This window comes from Rutilus rutilus, assembly GCF_951802725.1.
Source record: "Rutilus rutilus genome assembly, chromosome: 3".
Lineage (NCBI taxonomy): Eukaryota > Metazoa > Chordata > Actinopteri > Cypriniformes > Leuciscidae > Rutilus > Rutilus rutilus.
Window position 1 is genome coordinate 27,099,842 of NC_140211.1, and position 20,351 is coordinate 27,120,192.

At 37.1% G+C, this 20,351-nt stretch overlaps 2 protein-coding genes across 2 annotated transcripts; both read left to right on the forward strand.

Annotated features, from left to right (window-relative positions):
* Positions 1-5,468: 5,468 nt before the first annotated feature.
* Positions 5,469-17,896, forward strand: slc7a9 (solute carrier family 7 member 9). Its single transcript, XM_084404368.1, has 14 exons — positions 5,469-5,846; positions 8,719-8,762; positions 11,451-11,597; positions 12,701-12,848; positions 13,640-13,882; positions 13,959-14,084; positions 14,432-14,531; positions 14,892-14,936; positions 15,407-15,530; positions 15,806-15,909; positions 15,999-16,095; positions 16,234-16,383; positions 16,871-17,045; positions 17,237-17,896. Exons 3-14 carry the CDS (start codon positions 11,496-11,498, stop codon positions 17,296-17,298), a joined length of 1,476 nt encoding a protein of 491 aa, XP_084260494.1. The 5' UTR covers positions 5,469-5,846; positions 8,719-8,762; positions 11,451-11,495; the 3' UTR covers positions 17,299-17,896.
* Positions 17,897-18,122: 226 nt separating this feature from the next.
* On the forward strand, positions 18,123-20,088 carry nudt19 (nudix (nucleoside diphosphate linked moiety X)-type motif 19). The gene is made up of 3 exons (XM_084404369.1): positions 18,123-18,998; positions 19,350-19,557; positions 19,689-20,088. The coding sequence occupies exons 1-3, from the start codon at positions 18,231-18,233 to the stop codon at positions 19,916-19,918; spliced, it is 1,206 nt and encodes a 401-aa protein (XP_084260495.1). The 5' UTR covers positions 18,123-18,230; the 3' UTR covers positions 19,919-20,088.
* Positions 20,089-20,351: the final 263 nt, after the last annotated feature.

The following is a 20,351-nucleotide window of genomic DNA, read 5'->3' on the forward strand; positions in this document are numbered from 1 at the left end:
AAAAAAGAAGCAGAAACATGTGATAAAAGCTTTGCTTAGGGCAGTGGTATTTAAATGGCGGACGACGGTCCGGTTCCGGACCCTGGATTGGTTCCATCCGAACCATAGGATCCGAACCAATAGATAATTGCACCATTTGACTGTTTCTAGAGATTAAAGTGAGCAGCACATCAAAACAACAGACCACAAGCGCTCAGGGTTGTTTATGGTAATGATCTTTCGGCACTACATTCTCTAATATTTTTATCTAGAGCCAAACACGCTTCATTCAAGCCATTTCCAAACCATGCACGTTCTCTCTCCTGCTAAAGACTTAAAGCGCCACATTAAGAGCTGCAGAAGGCACGGTTATTTTAACAACAAGAATGCAGTAAATAAAAATACAAAAATTCTGTCATAAACTCCGACCGTTTAGACCGCAAACCAGGTTTGTGACAAGTTACGCGTGAACTTTAGACGTTTTGTTTTTTCCCCATACATTTAGCTTTTAAAGCATTTCATAATAAATTATAAATTGGAAAATTATTTAGAGATGGCAAGGGAAGGCAAAAAAAACTTTGAAATTACTTGTTAACTTTGTTAAATTTGTGCTCATGATGAGATCTTTCATTATTAGATTGTTTGTTTTAGTAGTTTATTACTTTGAGCAAATATAAAAATGTTCCATATGTTTCTTCTTACGTGTCTGGTGGCCCTCTATGTACCATACGCATAGTTGTTTAAATGTAAAATAAATAAATAATAGCCTGATAAAACATCTGATCTTACCTTTTTAGATTCATATCCAGTTGGGAGATATATTCATTTTTTTGTCAATATTGGTTAAAATTCTTAGACATCACTGCTTTGGCTCGTGTGATTTTTGGCCCATATGTGAACACTCCAAATGATCTTTTTCACTTGGGTGTGTATATTGGATCTGCACATTACTGTAGTTCTTAAAGTGAAAGCAGCCTAAAATAAGAATTAGTAGAGTATGTTTTATTCATACAGTGAAGAATATGCAGTTTTATTTTTTCATTCGATTATTCAATTTCATAATTGAAAGCTGCTTTGGGGCATACCTACTTTACCTGGAAAATTTAAAGCAGTTTATTTTATCTGCATCTTACTTTTATTGTATTTGTCCTGTATTGTTTGTTTGTTTGATTTTGAATGCTGACATTAATGCCTTCTGCAAAAAAAAAAAAAAAAAAAACATGATTCAAGGAAAACAATTCAAAGTAAATGTTATTTATAAATGTGCATGTGTGATATAGTGCAAGAATCTGGATGTAGTGTTGCAAAAATTTTTATGTTTTTGTGTAAAAGATAAACTTAGAGTTATGCTAAGTTAACAGCATTTGTAGCAATGTCGTTTTACAAAATAATAGTAATAATTAATTATAATAATCCATACAAACAAATATCTTCCATTGGCCATCAAACACTGAAATGGACTAAATAGAAAAAGATCCGTTGCCATGATTTTTGGAATGACTTATCGCAAGAGGTAAAAATGAAGTTTTAGTTCGCATCACATTGATTAATGGAAACGCTGTCATTTTGCAATAGTTTTTATCGACATTTTGAAAATATCACAAAACCTTTGCGCAAATCTGTAATGGAAAAGCATCTACTGTAACCTTAACCAATTAAATAAGTGGTTTGGGGGGAAAATTGCGCTTCCTCATTAACTTTGAAACAGGAAGAAGCATTGAGAAGTCTTAACCCTCTTAAAAATAAAAAATCGCTACTTTTCAAAAATGAATCGTTACTTTCCTCAAAATGAATCGCTACTTTCCTCAAAATGAATCGCTACTTTTCTAATAAAGAATCGCTACTTTCCTCAAATTAAACCGCTACTTTTCTCAAAATGAATCGCGACTTTTCTCAAAATGAATCGCTACTTTTCTAAAATGAATCTGCTACTTTTCAAAAATGAATCGCTACTTTTCTAAAATGAATCGCTACTTTTCAAAAATGAATCGCTACTTTTCTAAAAAAAAAAAATCACTACTTTTCAAAAAAATCGCTACTTACTACTTTTCTCAAAAAAGAATCGCTGCTTTTCTCAAAAAGATTCACTACTTTTCAAAAAAGATTCGCTACTTTTCAAAAACGAATCGATACTTTTCAAAACAGAAGCACTACTTTTCAAAAAAGTTAAAATAAATATATTTCAAATAAAATTTGGTATATTTATTTTTTACTAGGTTGTTAATATTGGATCCATGCATTACCATAAGTAGTTCTTAAAGTGAAAGCAGCCTAATGTAAGGATCAGTAGAGTATACGTTTTATTCATACAGTGATTTTGAGCTCCCGGAGTTTGAGCTCCCTCCAAAGATTCTCCATTGGGTTTAGGTCTGGAGACTGGCTAGGCCACACCAGAACCTTGATATGCTTCTTACAGAGCCACTCCTTGGTTATCCTGGCTGTGTGCTTCGGGTCATTGTCATGTTGGAAGACCCAGCCTCGACCCATCTTCAATGCTCTAACTGAGGGAACGAGGTTGTTCCCCAAAATCTCGCAATACATGGCCCCAGTCATCCTCTCCTTAATACAGTGCAGTCGCCCTGTCCCATGTGCAGAAAAACACCCCCAAAGCATGATGCTACCACCCCCATGCTTCACAGTAGGGATGGTGTTCTTGGGATGGTACTCATCATCCTTCTTCCTCCAAATACGTTTAGTGGAATTATGACCAAAAAGTTCTATTTTGGTCTCATCTGACCACATGACTTTCTCCCATGACTCCTCTGGATCATCCAAATGGTCATTGGCAAACTTAAGACGGGCCTTGACATGTGCTGGTTTAAGCAGGGGAACCTTCCGTGCCATGCATGATTTCAAACCATGACGTCTTAGTGTATTACCAACAGTAACCTTGGAAACGGTGGTCCCAGCTCTTTTCAGGTCATTGACCAGCTCCTCCCGTGTAGTTCTGGGCTGATTTCTCACCTTTCTTAGGATCATTGAGACCCCACGAGGTGAGATCTTGCATGGAGCCCCAGTCCGAGGGAGATTGACAGTCATGTTTAGCTTCTTCCATTTTCTAATGATTGCTCCAACAGTGGACCTTTTTTCACCAAGCTGCTTGGCAATTTCCCCGTAGCCCTTTCCAGCCTTGTGGAGGTGTACAATTTTGTCTCTAGTGTCTTTGGACAGCTCTTTGGTCTTGGCCATGTTAGTAGTTGGATTCTTACTGATTGTATGGGGTGGACAGGTGTCTTTATGCAGCTAACGACCTCAAACAGGTGCATCTAATTTAGGATAATAAATGGAGTGGAGGTGGACATTTTAAAGGCAGACTAACAGGTCTTTGAGGGTCAGAATTCTAGCTGATAGACAGGTGTTCAAATACTTATTTGCAGCTGTATCATACAAATAAATAGTTAAAAAATCATATATTGTGATTTCTGGATTTTTTTTTTTTAGATTATGTCTCTCACAGTGGACATGCACCTACGATGACAATTTCAGACCCCTCCATGATTTCCAAGTGGGAGAACTTGCAAAATAGCAGGGTGTTCAAATACTTATTTACAAATACCTGGAACATTTAAAGCAGTTTATTTTATTTGCATCTTTCTTTTATTGTATTTGTCCTATATTGTTTGTTTGTTTGCTTTTTGTATGCTAACGTTACCAATGCCTTCTGCAATAAAAAAAATTAAAAAACATGATTCAAGGAAAACAATTCTAAATGTTTTTTTTACAAAGGTGGATGTGTGATATAGTGCAAGAATATGGATGTAGTATTGTAAAAAAAATAAAAAAAATTGTGTAAAAGATAAACAACAAGCCCTGTTTGTTTGAACCGCGAGAGGCGTCAAAGCTTACGTGTGTTACTCTTTTTGCGTAAGTCGACTTGCGTAGGCCGTCTGCCGGAAGCTATAGTTATTTTAGTCTATACAATTTTAAATATGGATATTTTTCTTACACGAACGCATAGCTTCACTACAGAAGGCCTTTATTAACCCCCCAGAGCTGTGTGGAGCACTTTTATCATGGATGGATGGATGCGCTTTGATGGACTTCAAAAAATATAAAGCCATTCACTGCCATTATAAAGCTTGAAAGAGCCAGGACATTTTTTTAATATAACTCTGATTGTATTTGTCTGAAAGAAGAATGTCATATCTATAGGATGACTTGAGGGTGAGTAGATCATGGGCTAATTTTCATTTTTGGGTGAACTATCCCTTTAAAAGAGTCTGAGTTCTTTTAAAGAGGACTTTAAACATGCTTGTGCACCTTGTAGTCATTAACACGATTTTCTCAGCTTTTTGTTCAAAATGTTGCTTTTTTTATGAAACTTACCCACATTCAATTGTTGATTACAAAAGAATGCATGAAGCTAGAATAAAGCGAAAAATAAATAAAAGAAGAGGCTCTGTTTATTCTTTTGGTATATTGCATGTTATGTATTCATACAACAAAACATTCTGGGGACCATGAAAGTTTTGTGGAAATGATCAAAAGTGCTGGTGATGGCTGGAAACTTATTTAAAAACGCTAACGGGAATAGAGTTGATTAAAAACATTATGTAGCCTACTCCCCCTCCCTATATAACTATAACTATAACTATAACTTCCCCTCCCCCTCACACAACGACATGACAGTCTCTGATGAGGTTAGCACCGCCACCAACAAAAGGGCGGGACAATAATGTCTTATGGGATTATTATGGGAATCCCTTCCCTTCAGCAACCTGCCACTCACTTGAAATAGCAATTGGAAAAAAACAATATTACGATAAATTCTCAATGGACAAAATTAGGCTATGTCCCGGCCTACAAATTTTTCTTTGTATTTTTCTCATGTTTTTTCATCCTTTTCACTTATACATAAATCACAAAAAGGGAAAAAAATATGATCACAATTTCCACATCATGCTGACTTATGCTTGAAATATCTAAACCTTCTTCTTAATTTAAAATATTTTTGCTAGTACAGTGAAAGTGAATGACACATTGTCTTTTGAGTCAAATTATTTTCTATTTAACGTTCAAAGTTTTTTTTAATTTTTTTATCCTGGGACAAAAATAAAGAAATATTTTTTTCTTGTTCCCTGGAGGTTTTTGGTTTTAAGCAGCTTCTATAAACACACAGATGTGAAGCTCTCCTGAGGAGATCAATCTTAATTCCACTGATAAACGATGAGTTCTAAAGCCAATCAGCTGTGGTCGGGACAAAACTAGCGAGACAGCAATAAAACCAAAAACAGTGACGCTATTGCATACACCTCATCGATTTATTTTTATTTATTTATGTATTTTTTAAGTGCCTGTCTGACTGTTGCAGCATAATTAGGACAGTCCAATAGTTCCTCTCTCCATAATGACACAGCACTATTTTAGAGCAAAATTATAACCCAGCAATCACTATGCCCAAAACAAACCTCATTCAATCAGGAGTCAGGGCGTCTGTTGTTACGGTGTCACAGACCTGCAGTTCGTGTGCATGACATGTGCGCAAGCTCACTACAGAAATAGAGCACTACTGGTTAGCAGTAGGATACTAATTCTAAATGACCTAGATTAGCTGTGTAGTATTTCAAATAGTCAACTGTTTATTGATTAATTGCTTTGCTTTAGTGATTACATCTTAGTTTTGTTGATTTTTACTCATCGGAGCATGTTTGTTATAATATAGGCCTATGTATATGACTGCGGTAGAATTTTGTTTATGTCACAGATGTATTTTTTAAGAACAAATATCTTTCTGATAGTGTGAACCCCATGAACTGGAGAGATAGAACAGACCTGAAGTGCTTTGGTATGTTATAAATCAGGAATCTATTTTTTTAGGATGAAATGTAGGACGACTGTCTGCAAAGAGCTACAGCTTATCACCCATAGCTGTCAACCCTCCCGTTTTTTCCGGGTTTCTCACGTATTTTAACTCTTTTCCCGCTGTCTTCCCGTTTTAGTATTTTCCCGTAAAATATCCCGTATTTTTAAAAGTCTTAAAAACGGACAGATTTTCATCCTAGGTCTTAAATTTCATTTAGTCAGGTGACATGTCTAAAAAAGTAATTTCCAGAAACGCTGGCCGCAGAAAGTTGTTACAAAGTAGCAAAAAAGTATGGAGTATGTAGCCTACAAAGCGGAGCGCTAGATCAGGGGTCTCAACTCGTCGCTCGCGTGCTACCAGTCGCTCGTGGCTCAATATGAGCTAGCTCGCCAGACGCCGTTCACATATCGCGTCTTTTGCGCGCTCAAGTTTGTTCAAATGTAGGCGCGCGGCAAGCACGCTCATAATTGAAGCGACGCACAATTTTTTTTACCAGGCGCAACGAGATGAAAAAAATCTACACTTTTCAGAATGCCGCAAACGCACCGCAGGTCCTGTGACAGGAACCAACCAATCACCCCTTTCCATAACAACATTGAAAGCTCAGTCAACATGAAGGATGGGGGTGCACCCAAACACTACTAATAAATATAAGCTATAATGTGTAAATGTCAGTAATTTATCTTTTTTGACTTTTTATAAAAAAAAATATTTAAAGGCTGAAATATGAGGTTTATCTTTGTATAAAACCTTTTTTGTCAAAACTTTATTTGAACTTGTACATGTTAGTAGATAACATGTTGCAAGACACTCTTAAAATCTGGCCATCATTTTTAATGGTATTTTAATGTTTACGTAAACAAAAAGTGCATATTGATGCTAATCAATTTGTTTTTTGCTGTTTTTCAACATAAAACTTGTTGAATTGACTTCATTATGTAGTATTAGTACTTTTTGAACAGGATTCTGTGATAACCGTGATAATTTTGGTCACTTTAATCATCTTATCATTTCCTCTATCACAATCAACAATAATTGTGTTTTTACAGTATAATATGCAAAAGTACAATTTTCTATAAAAAAATATCTACCTCTCCCTCTGTCTCACACACACACATCAGATAATCCTAGATAGATAGAAAGATAGATAAATAGATACATAATGATCCCGAGGTAATATCTATCTAACTTGGATAATGCGTCGTCACGTGTAGGGTCTTAAATTTGAATCTTTATGGTCTTAAAATGTCTTAAAAAGGTCTTAAATTTGACTTACTGAAACCTGCAGAAACCCTGAATGTTTACTTTGTTAATAAATAAAGCTCTTTAAACATATCCATTGGTCTGTAATATATATTGTGTAGTTATAAACTCTTTAGACTGGTAATGATTAGTGCTTTTTTTTTAAGTTTTTGGGTAAGAATCGTGTAAAAAAAAATCCCTTATTTTGGGGATGGATTCCGGGAAATCTCCCTTATTTTCAATGTTCAATGTTGACAGCTATGCTTATCACAGTAAGTGGAAGAAAAGCACTATCTGTGTGTGAAAGAGTGTCTGAATGCTTATGAGCATGTGAAGTAGCCAATAGCTCTCACTTGTTCCCTTTCACAGACCCAGTGGACTGAGGTTCTGACAGGAGAGAAAAATGAATACAACAGTACAACTAAAATAATTAACATTAGAATGACAGAATTGGGCCCGATCAAAACTGATGTTGGCCTGTTTCCTCAGTGGAGCTAATAGAAGATACGAAAAGTAGTGCTGCCATCTGCTGGACATTGTTATTAAATCAATTAAACAAATGTCAAAAAGCCTGAGGAGTAACTGGAAATACAGTTAAAGTCACAAAGACCAGCTATTGAATAATATAAAGAAAAATGCACACAGGCCTGATTAATCTGTAACGTTCTGATGAATCTGTGACAGATTTTGAGACAGGCCACCTAGATAAATCACATAAACATTACAATAGATACATTTACAGATCCTGTTGAACAGTTCCTGGAGAAGCTTTTTTAAAGTTTAGTACCTGTCCTCTGGGACGGTCTAGAGTTGTAGTTTGTTCCTTATCTAGGTTAGCATCTCATTGTAAGGTCAGCTGGGTTGATCACTCAATCAATCACTCTATTGATGTGCTCTTGTGAAGGGTCTGGAGCCTGCTGCCAGTGGGGGCCTTTCATTCAGCAACACCAGGGTAGATTTTCTAAAGTAAGCTATTATTACCATGACTTCATGTGATTTAATGCAGACAAATTTAATAACATTATGTCACTGTTATGTCTTCACTTGCATCACATCCTGTAGGCCGCCCCTTACTAAATTTTACCATTAGCTACTTTATAGATTATTATTGTGCAACCAATATAAATGTGAATATGGGATTTCCTTTCATATACCGGTAGTGTCTTTCTTTCATTTTGCCAGTGGTGGCAGATTCATTTCTCTGTTTTACACTAAATGAAACCCTTTCATTTAAACTGACTCCTGAATTTAATTTTCTCATCTATTGAGACACAATTACTGGGTTTTATAATAACAACAACTTGACTTTAACTGTAACTGATGGGTAATAAAATCACTCAGAAACAAAATAAAACAATAAAACATGGGCATGGGTCGCTTTATGAGGTCAGTAAAACATTAACACCACTTAGACAATTAAAAATAAATCCTTAAATGTAGCTCATAAACATATTATGCTCATATTAAAAGAATTGAAGTTAATGAAATTGTTTGGGATAATTCATTTTGAAGTGATTTTCTCTCTGAATGTTCAATGAGCTGCATAAACATGAAGTCTGTCTGAGATGTTTCTCTGGGTTTCAGTGTTGCATGTGAAAGAAGGATGTCCACACTGTGACAGGGGTCGGGTTAATTGTTAGCTGCTCAGATGCCACCCAGAATGTGCGTGTAATTCCTGCTGTTATTTCTTTCAGATCTGATCTGATTCAGTTTGGGATAAGAAGGAGCCCATCTAAAGGTAAGGAATCATGTAAAGAGTACACTGTTGATATACTGTATTTGTGTAGTTTTTATATCTAAGGGTGCCTGCCATTGGCTTGCATGTCCTTGGAAGTTCCTTGATGAATAAATATTGGAAGTACGAGAATAACGTTGCTTGTGGAGGAAGTAGATCAATGACATTTTCACCTTAATATCTATTAGGAACTGTTAATGCAGATTTTTTTTTTTTTAAGGTTTACTCATGTTGATCATTTTGAAGATTGGCAATGAGAAGTGATGCTGTTTGTCTCATTTTGTGTTGGGTTGTATTGGTCTTTATTAGTGTTCATACTGTATGTGGAGGCTAGGAATTGTTGAAACACTGGGAGTAGTTACACAGTAACACAGCAAGTTGCTGGAAAGTTAGAGCTGTGCTGTCATTTGTGTAGATAGGAACACTTTGGACACACAGTTACAATTAACATTGCGTTATGTTAATATATTATGTATTAGCTATCCTGAACTAACAATAAACAACCCTCTTACAGTGTTTATTATTATTCATTGATTGTTCATTTCTACACACAATTTGCAACAATTCAAGTTGAATAAATAAACAATTATGAATGTATTTCAAACAAACATGAATAACAATAAGCTTATTTATGAATTATACATTATAGTAGAATAATAAATGCTGTAAATTGCCAGGAAAAGTGAGAAAAGTACTTTTCGTATCAGTATTTGTAATACCGCAGCAAGCTATTAAATGCCTGACTCCTTTTGAAACTCGAGATACATCTCATTGGCCAGCTTTTGAACTCGACGAATGAAAAGGGGAGACAGTAGAGACGAGTGCATCAATCGGAGAAGCTCTTCTTGGCTGTGAAATGTATTTATAATGGAGATCATGGAGCTTACACTACTTCAAGTAGGCTATTTACCGGCCTGTATTTATTTAAAGGGATAGTTCACCCAAAAATGAAAATTCTGTCATCATTTACTCACCCTCAAGTTGTTCCAAACCTGTATGAGTTTCTTTCCTCAGTTAAACACAAAAGAAGATATTTTGAATAAGATTGGTAACTAAACAGTTTCTGGTCCCTATTGACTTTCATAGTAGGAAAAAAAAAATACTATGGAAGTCAATGGGGTCCAGAAACTGCTTGGTTTCCTGACATTCATCAGAATATCTTCTTTTGTGTTCAACAGAAGAAAGAAATTCATACAGGTTTGGAACAACTTGAGGGTGAGTAAATGATGACAGAATTTTCATTTTTGGGTGAACTATCCCTTTAAGCACTGGCCTGTACTGAGTTGCATTGGCAGTGCTTTTGATCTGAGATGGTTCTGTGTTCTGGTCAATCCTTGGCTTCACACTGTCACCCCCTCTTTCCAACCAAACCATATCAGGTGTCTCTTTCAAAGGAGTATTGTGTTGGTCAGAGCCTGCTCACCTCTAGCCAATCCTGGTCCCTCTCCTCCTTCTTGTCACGTGTTTGCTTCAATCACGGTCAGCCAGGAGAATAACTGAACATTGAAGGTTCCACCCACTTTTGTTGGTTATTAAACACATGAATTTGCAAATGGATCAAAACTTTTCTGCTGGAAAAACTGAAAGCATTGCAGGTTTGTCTTTCGCCTCACGCCTCGAGTTAGACATGATTCTCGTGTGACGGTGGAATTGGTGGCACAGAAAGTAAGCTTGAGTTAACCTATAGTTTGTCTTTGCTGACTGCACCTGAAAAATGTTCAATCAGAAAAATATAGTCAATGCATTATCATTTTTGTTACAATATTGTGAGTAAATATTTTCTACAAGTATGATACATGTTTGGCAGAAAAGGAAACAGTCATCTTAACTGAAGTATTGATGTGTGTTTGTTTACACTGTAAATCTTCATGTTAAGTGAGAGTATTTATAGGGTTACATAATGGACCATCAAGACAAGGTCCTATTGACTTTTGACGGTCTACAAATCAATTTTTTCAGTAGATTTAGTATCAGTAGCTGCTTGTGGACATCAGCCTGACTATCTTAATTGTAGATAAGATACAATATTTTCTTGTCTGTGTAGAATGAGAGAGCAAGTTCTTTAAAATTGGCATTTAAAATTTCTAAATTTATTTGACTACCTAATGCACAAATAAATGGACCTTTAAGAGAAGTTTAATCATAAACTTAAATCGTGAATAAATAATGTTTGTGAATTCTTCTACTGAGTTTACCGCAGTATTTGTTATTTTTGTACTCATTTTCCTCCATTTTTTTTTTTTTTTTTTGCAGCCAATTCTAGTCTTTGCTTCTTGTCTATAGTATAAACTGAACATTTGACTATTGTACTGCAGTTGCTAGGAGACAAAATGATCTGAATTGAAGTGCAAGTGGAGCAGATGTTATGTGTTTGAATAAAAAGATCTGTCAGAGAGCCCATAACATGTTGACGCTCATTCACCTGCATCAGCAACACTTAAAGCATTATAATGTCTTTAAACTTTAACTTGGCCTTTAGGATGCTTCAGGTAATCTGACATGAAGAACAAGACATCAAAACAACAAGAATAAAAGTGCTATATTCCCTAGATTTCTATCTGTCTTTTAGGTTCACAGGCTTAGTCATTTTTGGTCTTTTTAATTATTATTCTTTTTTAAATTGATCATCATAATAAATGTAATTAGGTTTATAAGAAAGAGTATATTATAGTTGTGTCTGTATTTATTCAGGCTGACTGCACAAAGTTAAAACTGAACTGTTGACCCTGGCTGTGAATGATGGACGAGGATCTGAAAAAAGCGAACACTCACAATGGGAGCATTCCAGAGGCTTTGAAAACTAAAAAGCAGCCAAAAGCAGCAGTTCTGCATCAGGATGTGAGTATGAGAGAATGAGGCATATTACTCAAAAGAATGTGAAAAATGTTCAATGATCAATGGTTTCCGTCCAGAGTCGATGCATGTGGGCGTGTGAGTAAGTGTGTGAAGGGTTTAACTGTGGGTTAACCTGGCAGTGCCTGTCACCATCACTACAGTGTAATCCCTTCCTTTCCTGACCCGTCTGTCCGAGCATTCTTCTGGTCTTTTGTAGCTCTCATTAGTGACAAGTTTAACTATTTTTATACCATGGTCTGGGTGAATACTCGATTCTGATTGGCAGCAGGGTGTCCATTGAAAAGTGATACCTAGTAAATAAACCGTCAGGCGTAACCAGGGAAACCAAGTTATTGTTTGTGAAAACTTTAGATTTCGATTGTAAAACTAATTAAAATATAAACTAATGTTTTAAAAAATGTGTTAGTTGGCAAGTGACCATGGTATAAGCGGGTTAATGCCCTTCGAGGTGTCCATTGTCAGGTATTAATGGACTTCGGCGGAGGCAACGGTTCACGCCTCACCGTCGTCGATTAATACCTGACAATGGACACCTCGAAGGGCATTAACCCTTAACTGTTACATAATGTAAACCTGCATACATAAGGACATGGAAGGTCTAGTAATATGAATCGCTTTAAGTAGTTATTGCAACCCTTGTTCTTTATGTTGACCATATATTCAGAGAAAACAATCAGGCAATATAAATAGAAGCTTCATCTTTCCTGTGTTAAAGTGGAGTGATATCATCATTTAGATCATTGTACATTTATTGGTAAAATGCCAGTTCTAAATGCTACATGTGAATTTAGACATTAAAACATTATTATGTACGGTATAAAAAAAGGATGTTTATGAAGAGATTTGCTAAATTATGAGTGTTTTAAGGATTAACTTTAAAGGCAAAAATGGTAACCTAAATGTAAAAATAATCAAATGAGCATAAACAACTGGTATCCAGCAGATCAGATAAAGTAAACAATCTCTAAAATCAGCTGACATCTCATGTGGTATCGAATCTAATTTTATTATCACGTTAACTTAATTACATTATCAGTTAAACCAATCCCTAACCCTTTAACCTTAAGCCTGTCTGAATGCCTCAGGTGGGTCTTGTAAGTGGCATCTGTCTGATAGTGGGAACAATGATCGGCTCCGGGATCTTCATTTCTCCCAAAGCGGTGCTGGAGGGAACTGGAGCCGTGGGTCCGTGTCTGATTGTGTGGGCGGCGTGCGGATTACTGGCTACACTGGGTCAGTATCCACACAAAAAAGACATTATCTATGATGGGGTTGCACAAAAGCCTTGAAAAGCCTGATTACCCCTTATAACAAAGATTAATGGGTGAGATTAAGCACAATCATATTTCATATTTGTATTTGCTTAATCTCACCATATTCCATATATGCAAAATATAACCTTTTTTATAGTGTGTAACATAATTTAAAGTCTAAAGGTTGCTGCTTTATTAATTTGTTTATTAATTATTGAACATTTTACGATAAGGCTCAGTTTGTTCATGCATTAAGTAGTTTAAACTAACAATGAACAGGATTTCGTAATAATCAAGGTTAATGTTCATTTTTGTTCATACTACATAAATGCCTAGTAATACTAATTTCTGACAAATTAAATGTTAAATAAATGAACATTAACCAGGATTGTTAGTTCATGATACGTGATGCCTTAAATAATGTTAATGTATTGAACCTTTTTTTCATTTGCTCCATTCGTTGCAGCTGTTGTCTTACAGCTTTATGTGTTACAAATATGTAAATCTAAACTAAATCTTTATTTTATCCAGCACTTTCTGCTGAGATTATAGTTGGGCAAAGTCAAGGAGGTTAATCAGATATGTTCACTCACTCAGAAACCCCCAGTCAGTCTTTTTAAGTCACATACTGTTCTGGAAAATTCCCAAGACACAGAAATCCTCTTTGGTTTAATACTGACTCTGCCTGCAGAAGACCTTTTGGTAATGGACTCATTGACCTCAACTTGAACACTGAGAAACTAATGGGAAACTATGTGCGTGTGTGTGCAGGGGCCCTCTGCTATGCCGAGCTTGGCACAATGATCATGAAGTCTGGTGGTGAGTATCCATACCTGATGGAGGGCTTTGGGCCAGTGCTGGCATACCTATATTCCTGGACCACGATCATCGTGTTAAAGCCTTCGTCATTTGCCATCATTGCCCTGAGTTGTGCCGAGTACGCCTCCGCTCCATTTTACCCAGGATGCACTCCTCCTCAAGTGGTTACCAAATGCCTGGCTGCAGCTTGTATCTGTATGTACAAGTCTAGACCCTGTTTCTATTCCAATGACATTATTTTGGTCTAACCCTCACTTTGTTCTCTCATCAGTAATAATCACACTCATCAACTGTCTGAGTGTGAAGCTGGCCTCCAGAGTGCAGAACTTTTTCACAGCAGCCAAACTCTTGATTATTGTCGTTATCGTGGTTTCAGGAATCGTTCTGTTGGCTCAAGGTACCTCTCTATTCCCTGAGAACAATCAAACCTGCTTTTACCCGACCTCATATCTCATTGCCAGATCTGTTTTAGTGAATCCTATCTTATATGATATCAGTTTTTTATTGACTGGTTTGTGTGACATTGAAAAGGACAGCAGCATCTTATAATTCAATTGAAGGGACTGAGTGATAACATATATTATCAAATATTATATTTTTTTATTATGTTGTGAAAGATGACTCATCGTAGACTATGCCCAGAGACTAGTGTAGATATGTGTGTTTAGATAAGTAGACCTCTGTAAATGTCCAATGAAAGATCAATAAAATGTGTCTTTTTATTGTGTTCTAATTGTTTTTTAGGCAATACACAGAATCTTAAAGACCCATTTGCAGGGGGAACAACATCATTTGGAGCAATTGGCCTTGCATTTTACAATGGTCTCTGGGCTTATGACGGATGGTAAAGTAACTAGGAGCTCATATAATGTTGCACATGTGGCATATGAGGCTAATGTTAAGCAGCAGTGTTCATCTTTTTAAAAGCTTTAATAAGACTATAGTAGATTCAAAGAATCAACGTTCTAGTGTGCTCTCAGCCCTGGGAACCATTCACACCGTCTAATGATAAAGGGAAGTATCATTACATAATGAAAAGGGAAATTGAATGCTTGTCAAACCTTAAATCCAGTAGGATTTACTTTTAGTTTACTTTCACCAGATCATTCTTTATCCATGGCTTTTTCATTCTGAGAGAAGCGTGTATAAGACCAGAAGTCAGCTATGGCAATTCATGTCAAAGTTCTCTTTTCTTTTTTCATAGGAATCAGCTTAACTTCATAACAGAAGAGCTGAAAAATCCATACAAGTGAGACTGAAATGTTCTAAATATAAATTCCAATTCTGTTTTTCTAAAACATGTGAAAGTTGTAATATTATAGTATTGTTAGCTGCAATATTATCTGCAAAATGACGTGGCAGTATATCTGCAATCTTACATCGTAAGCTAAGAAGGTCTTATTATGTTATTGAAAATGTCTTGTGTTTTTGTATATATATATACTGTAAATATATACAGTACTGTGCAAAAGTCTTAGGCATGTTAGTATTTTACACACAAAAAAAGGTTTTAAGCCAGTTATTAGGCTTGAAGGTAGTTAGATGCCTAAGACTTTTGCACAGTACAGCATACTATACAGTATATATTTATCATGAAGGTGTTATTGTATTATTGAAAATGTCTTGTTTTTTGTGGTTTTATTTATTCATTTCATAGATATGTTTATTTATTTACTTATTTATGATTAGGATTATTATTATTATTTGTTTGTTTTACAGAAACCTTCCCCTGGCTATCATGATTGGGATTCCCCTGGTTACTGTGTGCTATATATTGGTCAACATAGCATATTTCACTGTCATGACCCCTGCTGAACTTCTACAGTCTTCTGCTGTTGCTGTGGTGAGTGTGTATTGTAGTCATAGTTCCCAGTACCATGGAAAACCTGGAAATATCAGGGAATTTTAAATCTGTGATTTCCAGACCTCTATTTCTATAGAAAATAAGTATGTTCCCTAGTTCTAAAATGTTTAATCAGCCAAAAAAAAAAAAAAGTTTGAGTACCGTTCTTGTCAGTTTCTTAAAAAAAAAAAAAAGAAAAAAAAAATTGTCAGTTAATAAATGCTTGTGCAATGATCTTTGATTTGCATTTTACTAAATCATTGGGTTCTCCACAGACCTTTGGTGACAGAGTGCTGTACCCATTATCATGGGTTGTGCCTCTATTTGTGGTTTTTTCCACTTTTGGTGCAGCCAATGGGAGCTGTTTCACCGCAGGAAGGTTAGGAACTTCAGCTGTTTCAAAGAAATTTGCACACAGGATTAAGTGCATGCTGAAAATTGTCTGTTGTGTCTGTTTGCACCTGTTAGGTTGACGTATGTGGCAGGACGGGAGGGTCACATGGTTAGGATCTTGTCGTACATCAATGTGAAACGTTTCACACCTTCTCCAGCTCTCATGTTTAATGTAAGTCTCATGTAATATTCCATCCTCAACACTTTTTGGACAAGGCTTATCACTAATTTTGCCATATTACATCAACCATGACAACTGTTCTAAACACATTAACATTATATTTGATTTCTTCTTGTATGTGATTTGCAGGGCTTCCTGTCGATCATCTACATCATGCCAGCAGACATAAACACTCTCATCAATTATTTCAGTTTTGCTCAGTGGGTTTTCTATGGGCTCACGTGCCTTGTGCTCATCGTTATGCGATTCACAAGAAAGGAGCTTCATAGACCAGTCAAGGTTAGAGTACATTACGCATGGTGACACAGCATAAAGTGGCTGGATTAAAAATAATAATAATAGTAATAATTAGCAGATGCTATTATCCAAAGCAACTTTAAAATTATGAAGATCATAAGCTATTTGTCATAAGACCCAACAATAAATGCGAAGGCAACTTTCAAGAGTAAGCTAGAGTAGAAGCTAAAACAGAAGTGAAAATCTGAGAATCTTTTTTCATATATTATGTTTATCATAGCAAGTGCCTTTGTTTATGAATTCATTTAGTACTTGCATAAGAGGTGGTTATTTCCTATCTAGCTATTGCAGTAAACCATTCTGAGTCTCAAATTTTGTCCGTATTTTATATTGCCCATATATAGTGTCTATTCTCGTATGTGTTAGATATTTAGCTCAATGCATGGACTGAATCAACCATACATTTAAAAATTATTCTTGTAAAATGACTATACCCAACATGAAAATGTTTGCCTTTTGTTCCTCTCAGATTCCGATAGTCATTCCTGCTTTGGTGGTGATTGTGTCCTGTTACCTAGTTCTCGCTCCCATCATAGACAAGCCTGAGTGGGAGTACCTGTACTGCACAGTGTTCATAGTCGGCGGTCTTCTCTTATATGTACCCTTCATTTACTACAAATTCAACTGGACTCGCCACATCATGAGTAAGTAGCTGGAAATCGCACATTTAGATATATTACAGCGAACCCTTGAAATGTACAATAATTACATGTTTTCTGAATAATATACAACTTTTAAGGCTGTTTTTAGTGGATGTTCACCATTACCAGAAACATTTAAATAGCAACTCTTCCCAAATGCTAGATTCTTAAACTTGACCTGTTGACGCTTACAGGGCCACTCACTATGCACCTTCAGCTGCTACTGCAAGTCGTTCCACCTGAAAAGGTTGAGTGACAGATGTCAAACTGGAGAAAAGACACAGACATAATAGCCTGCAATGGACAACAGACTGATCCGTGGAAATGTGGATAAAGGATCCTTAAAGGGAACACGGCTGCATATGGACAGATTGTTTTTTGATTCCTAATGCAAGACCATCCATTGTTTTTACAATGTATTGCAAGCCTTTCCCAGGTCACAGGGATTTGTTTTTACTTTAAAGAATAACATATCACTTCCACGAGTGTCTGTAAATTATGACAACTTCCAGTTCATCTAACTTATTGTGTAATTAAATGCAAGCTTGTTGTTCAGGATAGCAATGATATTTTTCCACGTTTACTGAACTCAAATGTATTAATTGTGTTAATATATTGACTCAAACTCATTTAATCACAGTAGAACAATTGTAGTAATGTAAGTCTTTAAGTAGCCAATTATAATTGTAGTTACATTTTCTCCACAGGTGAATTGATTTATAACTTTTAAAGACAGACCTACTGTAAGCTATGAGGATGATTTTGTTGAGGCCTATTTTTATATGCACTCATGTTTTAACTGTTCACTTTTTGTTTTCAATTCAGTGGCTATATTAAAGATTTACATTAGGCCTACTCTGCAATCATTTTTAACTGCCAGACATGTTAAATGGTTGGGCTATACTGGTGTGCTTATCGGGATTGACATAGGCTATAACACAGTTGACTTGGTAGCAATCATAAATCAATCGATTATAGGCCTAACTGTGTCTGAAATATAATAGAAACGTCCTGATGTGAATGTGGCAATGAAAAGCAAGAGTTCTTCCCTTGCTGTAGATGGCGCTCAATCACCAAATACAAAATAAATAGACTATTATTTTCTCTGTGCTGTCCTTCACGCGACCGATGTCGAAAGTTTCCGGATAAGATACCAGCGTATCTGTGATCATGTAAACAGGGAACAAGATGAACACGGCGCTGAAACACTGGAGAGAGGCGGCGACGGTGATCCTGGCGGCCGGGCTGAGACACACTCCGTGTGCGGACTCTATTAAAGCAGGTCTGGGAAAAGTCACTGATGTAGCGCACAAATCTGCCTTCGACTATCAAGTGCTACTGCTGAAACGGAGCGGTCGCAGCGGGTTCATGCCCAATGCCTACGTGTTTCCTGGAGGGCTGGTGGATTCGTCTGACTTCTCCAGTGAGTGGCAGGAGATCTTTAAAGCCTTTACGAAAGCGCCCAACTACGGCATCGGAGTTGTGAAGCAGCCGCCGGCGACCAGGCCACCCATTTTTGCCACTGACAGATCTCAGCTGGGATCCCCGATACCGGGAGATGTGGCTTTCAGGATCTGTGCGGTGAGAGAGACGTTTGAGGAGTCAGGTGTGCTCCTGGCGGTTCCCAAACACGAGGAAAGCGGGATTCGCGTGCACACAGATGATGCTTATAACAGTGACACCCAGCCAACACTGACCCGATCGAGCGGACTGTGGAATAAAGACGTGCTGTCTAAGTGGAGATCTCTGGTTATTGGTAACCCGGCGAACTTTATCAAGATGTGCAGGGAGTTGCAGTGTCTGCCCAACATCTGGGCTCTGCATGAATGGGGGAACTGGCTGACACCCATAGGCGTGTACGGCAAACAGAGGCGCTACGACACGGCATTTTACATCTGCTGCCTACACGAGATTCCATATACGCTTCACGACGAGAAGGAAATCGTTCATTTTAAGGTGCGTTTTGAATGGTACATTTAAAATTGTATTTGGCAGACACTTACTGAGCGTGTATTTGATCAGTTCTTGCATTCGTGACTAATTTGTGTCCAGCTAAGTTAGTTGAAAAGACTTTGCTCGTTAATGTCAATGTGTATTTCCTGGAGCGTCCACCCATGGCCTCATTAATATTCATAAGCCCATTAATACTCATTAAGCGCTCATTCGCCAGCAATGCTGCGCCCACTTTACGTCACGGAACGTAATTAATATTCATAACCCAGGCCATTCCCATATAGGTCATTCAGTCTCGCCCTGATGAGAACAGCCGATTCATGACTGTTGGGAAATAACTGCCTTGTCTCTCAGTGGTCCACTCCCTCAGAAGTGCTGCACAGCTACAAATCAAAGGAAATCTGGATAGCTCCACCTCAGTACTACGACCTTGGACGAATGTGCCATTTCCCAGCTCTCAGAGATCTCCATCGCTTTGCCTGGCAGAGGTCTTTGGAGGGATGTGAGCAGTGGCTGCCTATTTACCTGGTGTCACCTGACTGCTATGCAAGTCTTTTACCAGGTAATTGTCACATAAATTCCTTCAGCTGTCTGCTAAATGTTGCTTCTTGATGGGATAATAGAGTGCTGTGACTGAGTAAGGAACTTACTTTCACAAAACTGAGCCTTTTTTCCCCCTCGTCTGATACCTAGGGGACGATCTGTACCCAGAGAAAGTGGACACTTCTGGAAAGAGTGGTGGTGTGGTTAAAATTGAGAAAAGCCTTGAAGAGCTCCAGCAGGACAGTGCACACATGCACCGCATTGTCGGTCAGGATCCATATTCAATATCTATCCATATGAACATCAGGCCCAAGTATAACCACCTCCCTCCCCTCTGCGGTGAAGATGTGGGTGGCGCCTCCAAAAACAGTAAACTCTGACACTTACCTGTCACTACCCATAGTGGCAGGACTGATGGACAAAGCCTAGATGTATAATTAGCTGATTTCTACATCCTGATGTGTCCTTGGCCTTGACCTATGCAATGTAGTTTGGTATATGGTCCATTTAAGTTTTATGTCATAAAGAAAATACACAATGACTTCCTTGTTGACTTCATATATTTTTTAACTTTATCAAAAACTCTTAAAGTGGATTGTTCTGGTTGTCGTCTATATTGCAGTACAACACAGTAACGGGCATATGATGCAAACAAATTCTGAACGTTCAATAGCTGTATTCAAGTTTGAATTGTCACATTTGTTCTTTATTGCAGATGAGATGGTAAAGCAGAACTGTTACTGAAGCATTGTACAGCGCTGTCAGCGTTTCCATGCATTGAGTTGCAGAATACAGGATTCTAAAAACAACTTA

Coding starts and splice junctions, on each gene's coding strand:
- slc7a9 (XM_084404368.1), top strand. CDS start 11,496: ATGATGGACGAGGATCTGAAAAAAGCGAACACTCACAATGGGAGCATT. Junction 15,910..15,998: donor AGCTGTTTCACCGCAGGAAG/GTTAGGAACTTC, acceptor TGCACCTGTTAG/GTTGACGTATGTGGCAGGAC. Junction 16,096..16,233: donor CTCCAGCTCTCATGTTTAAT/GTAAGTCTCATG, acceptor TGTGATTTGCAG/GGCTTCCTGTCGATCATCTA.
- nudt19 (XM_084404369.1), top strand. CDS start 18,231: ATGAACACGGCGCTGAAACACTGGAGAGAGGCGGCGACGGTGATCCTG. Junction 18,999..19,349: donor AGGAAATCGTTCATTTTAAG/GTGCGTTTTGAA, acceptor CTTGTCTCTCAG/TGGTCCACTCCCTCAGAAGT. Junction 19,558..19,688: donor CTATGCAAGTCTTTTACCAG/GTAATTGTCACA, acceptor TCTGATACCTAG/GGGACGATCTGTACCCAGAG.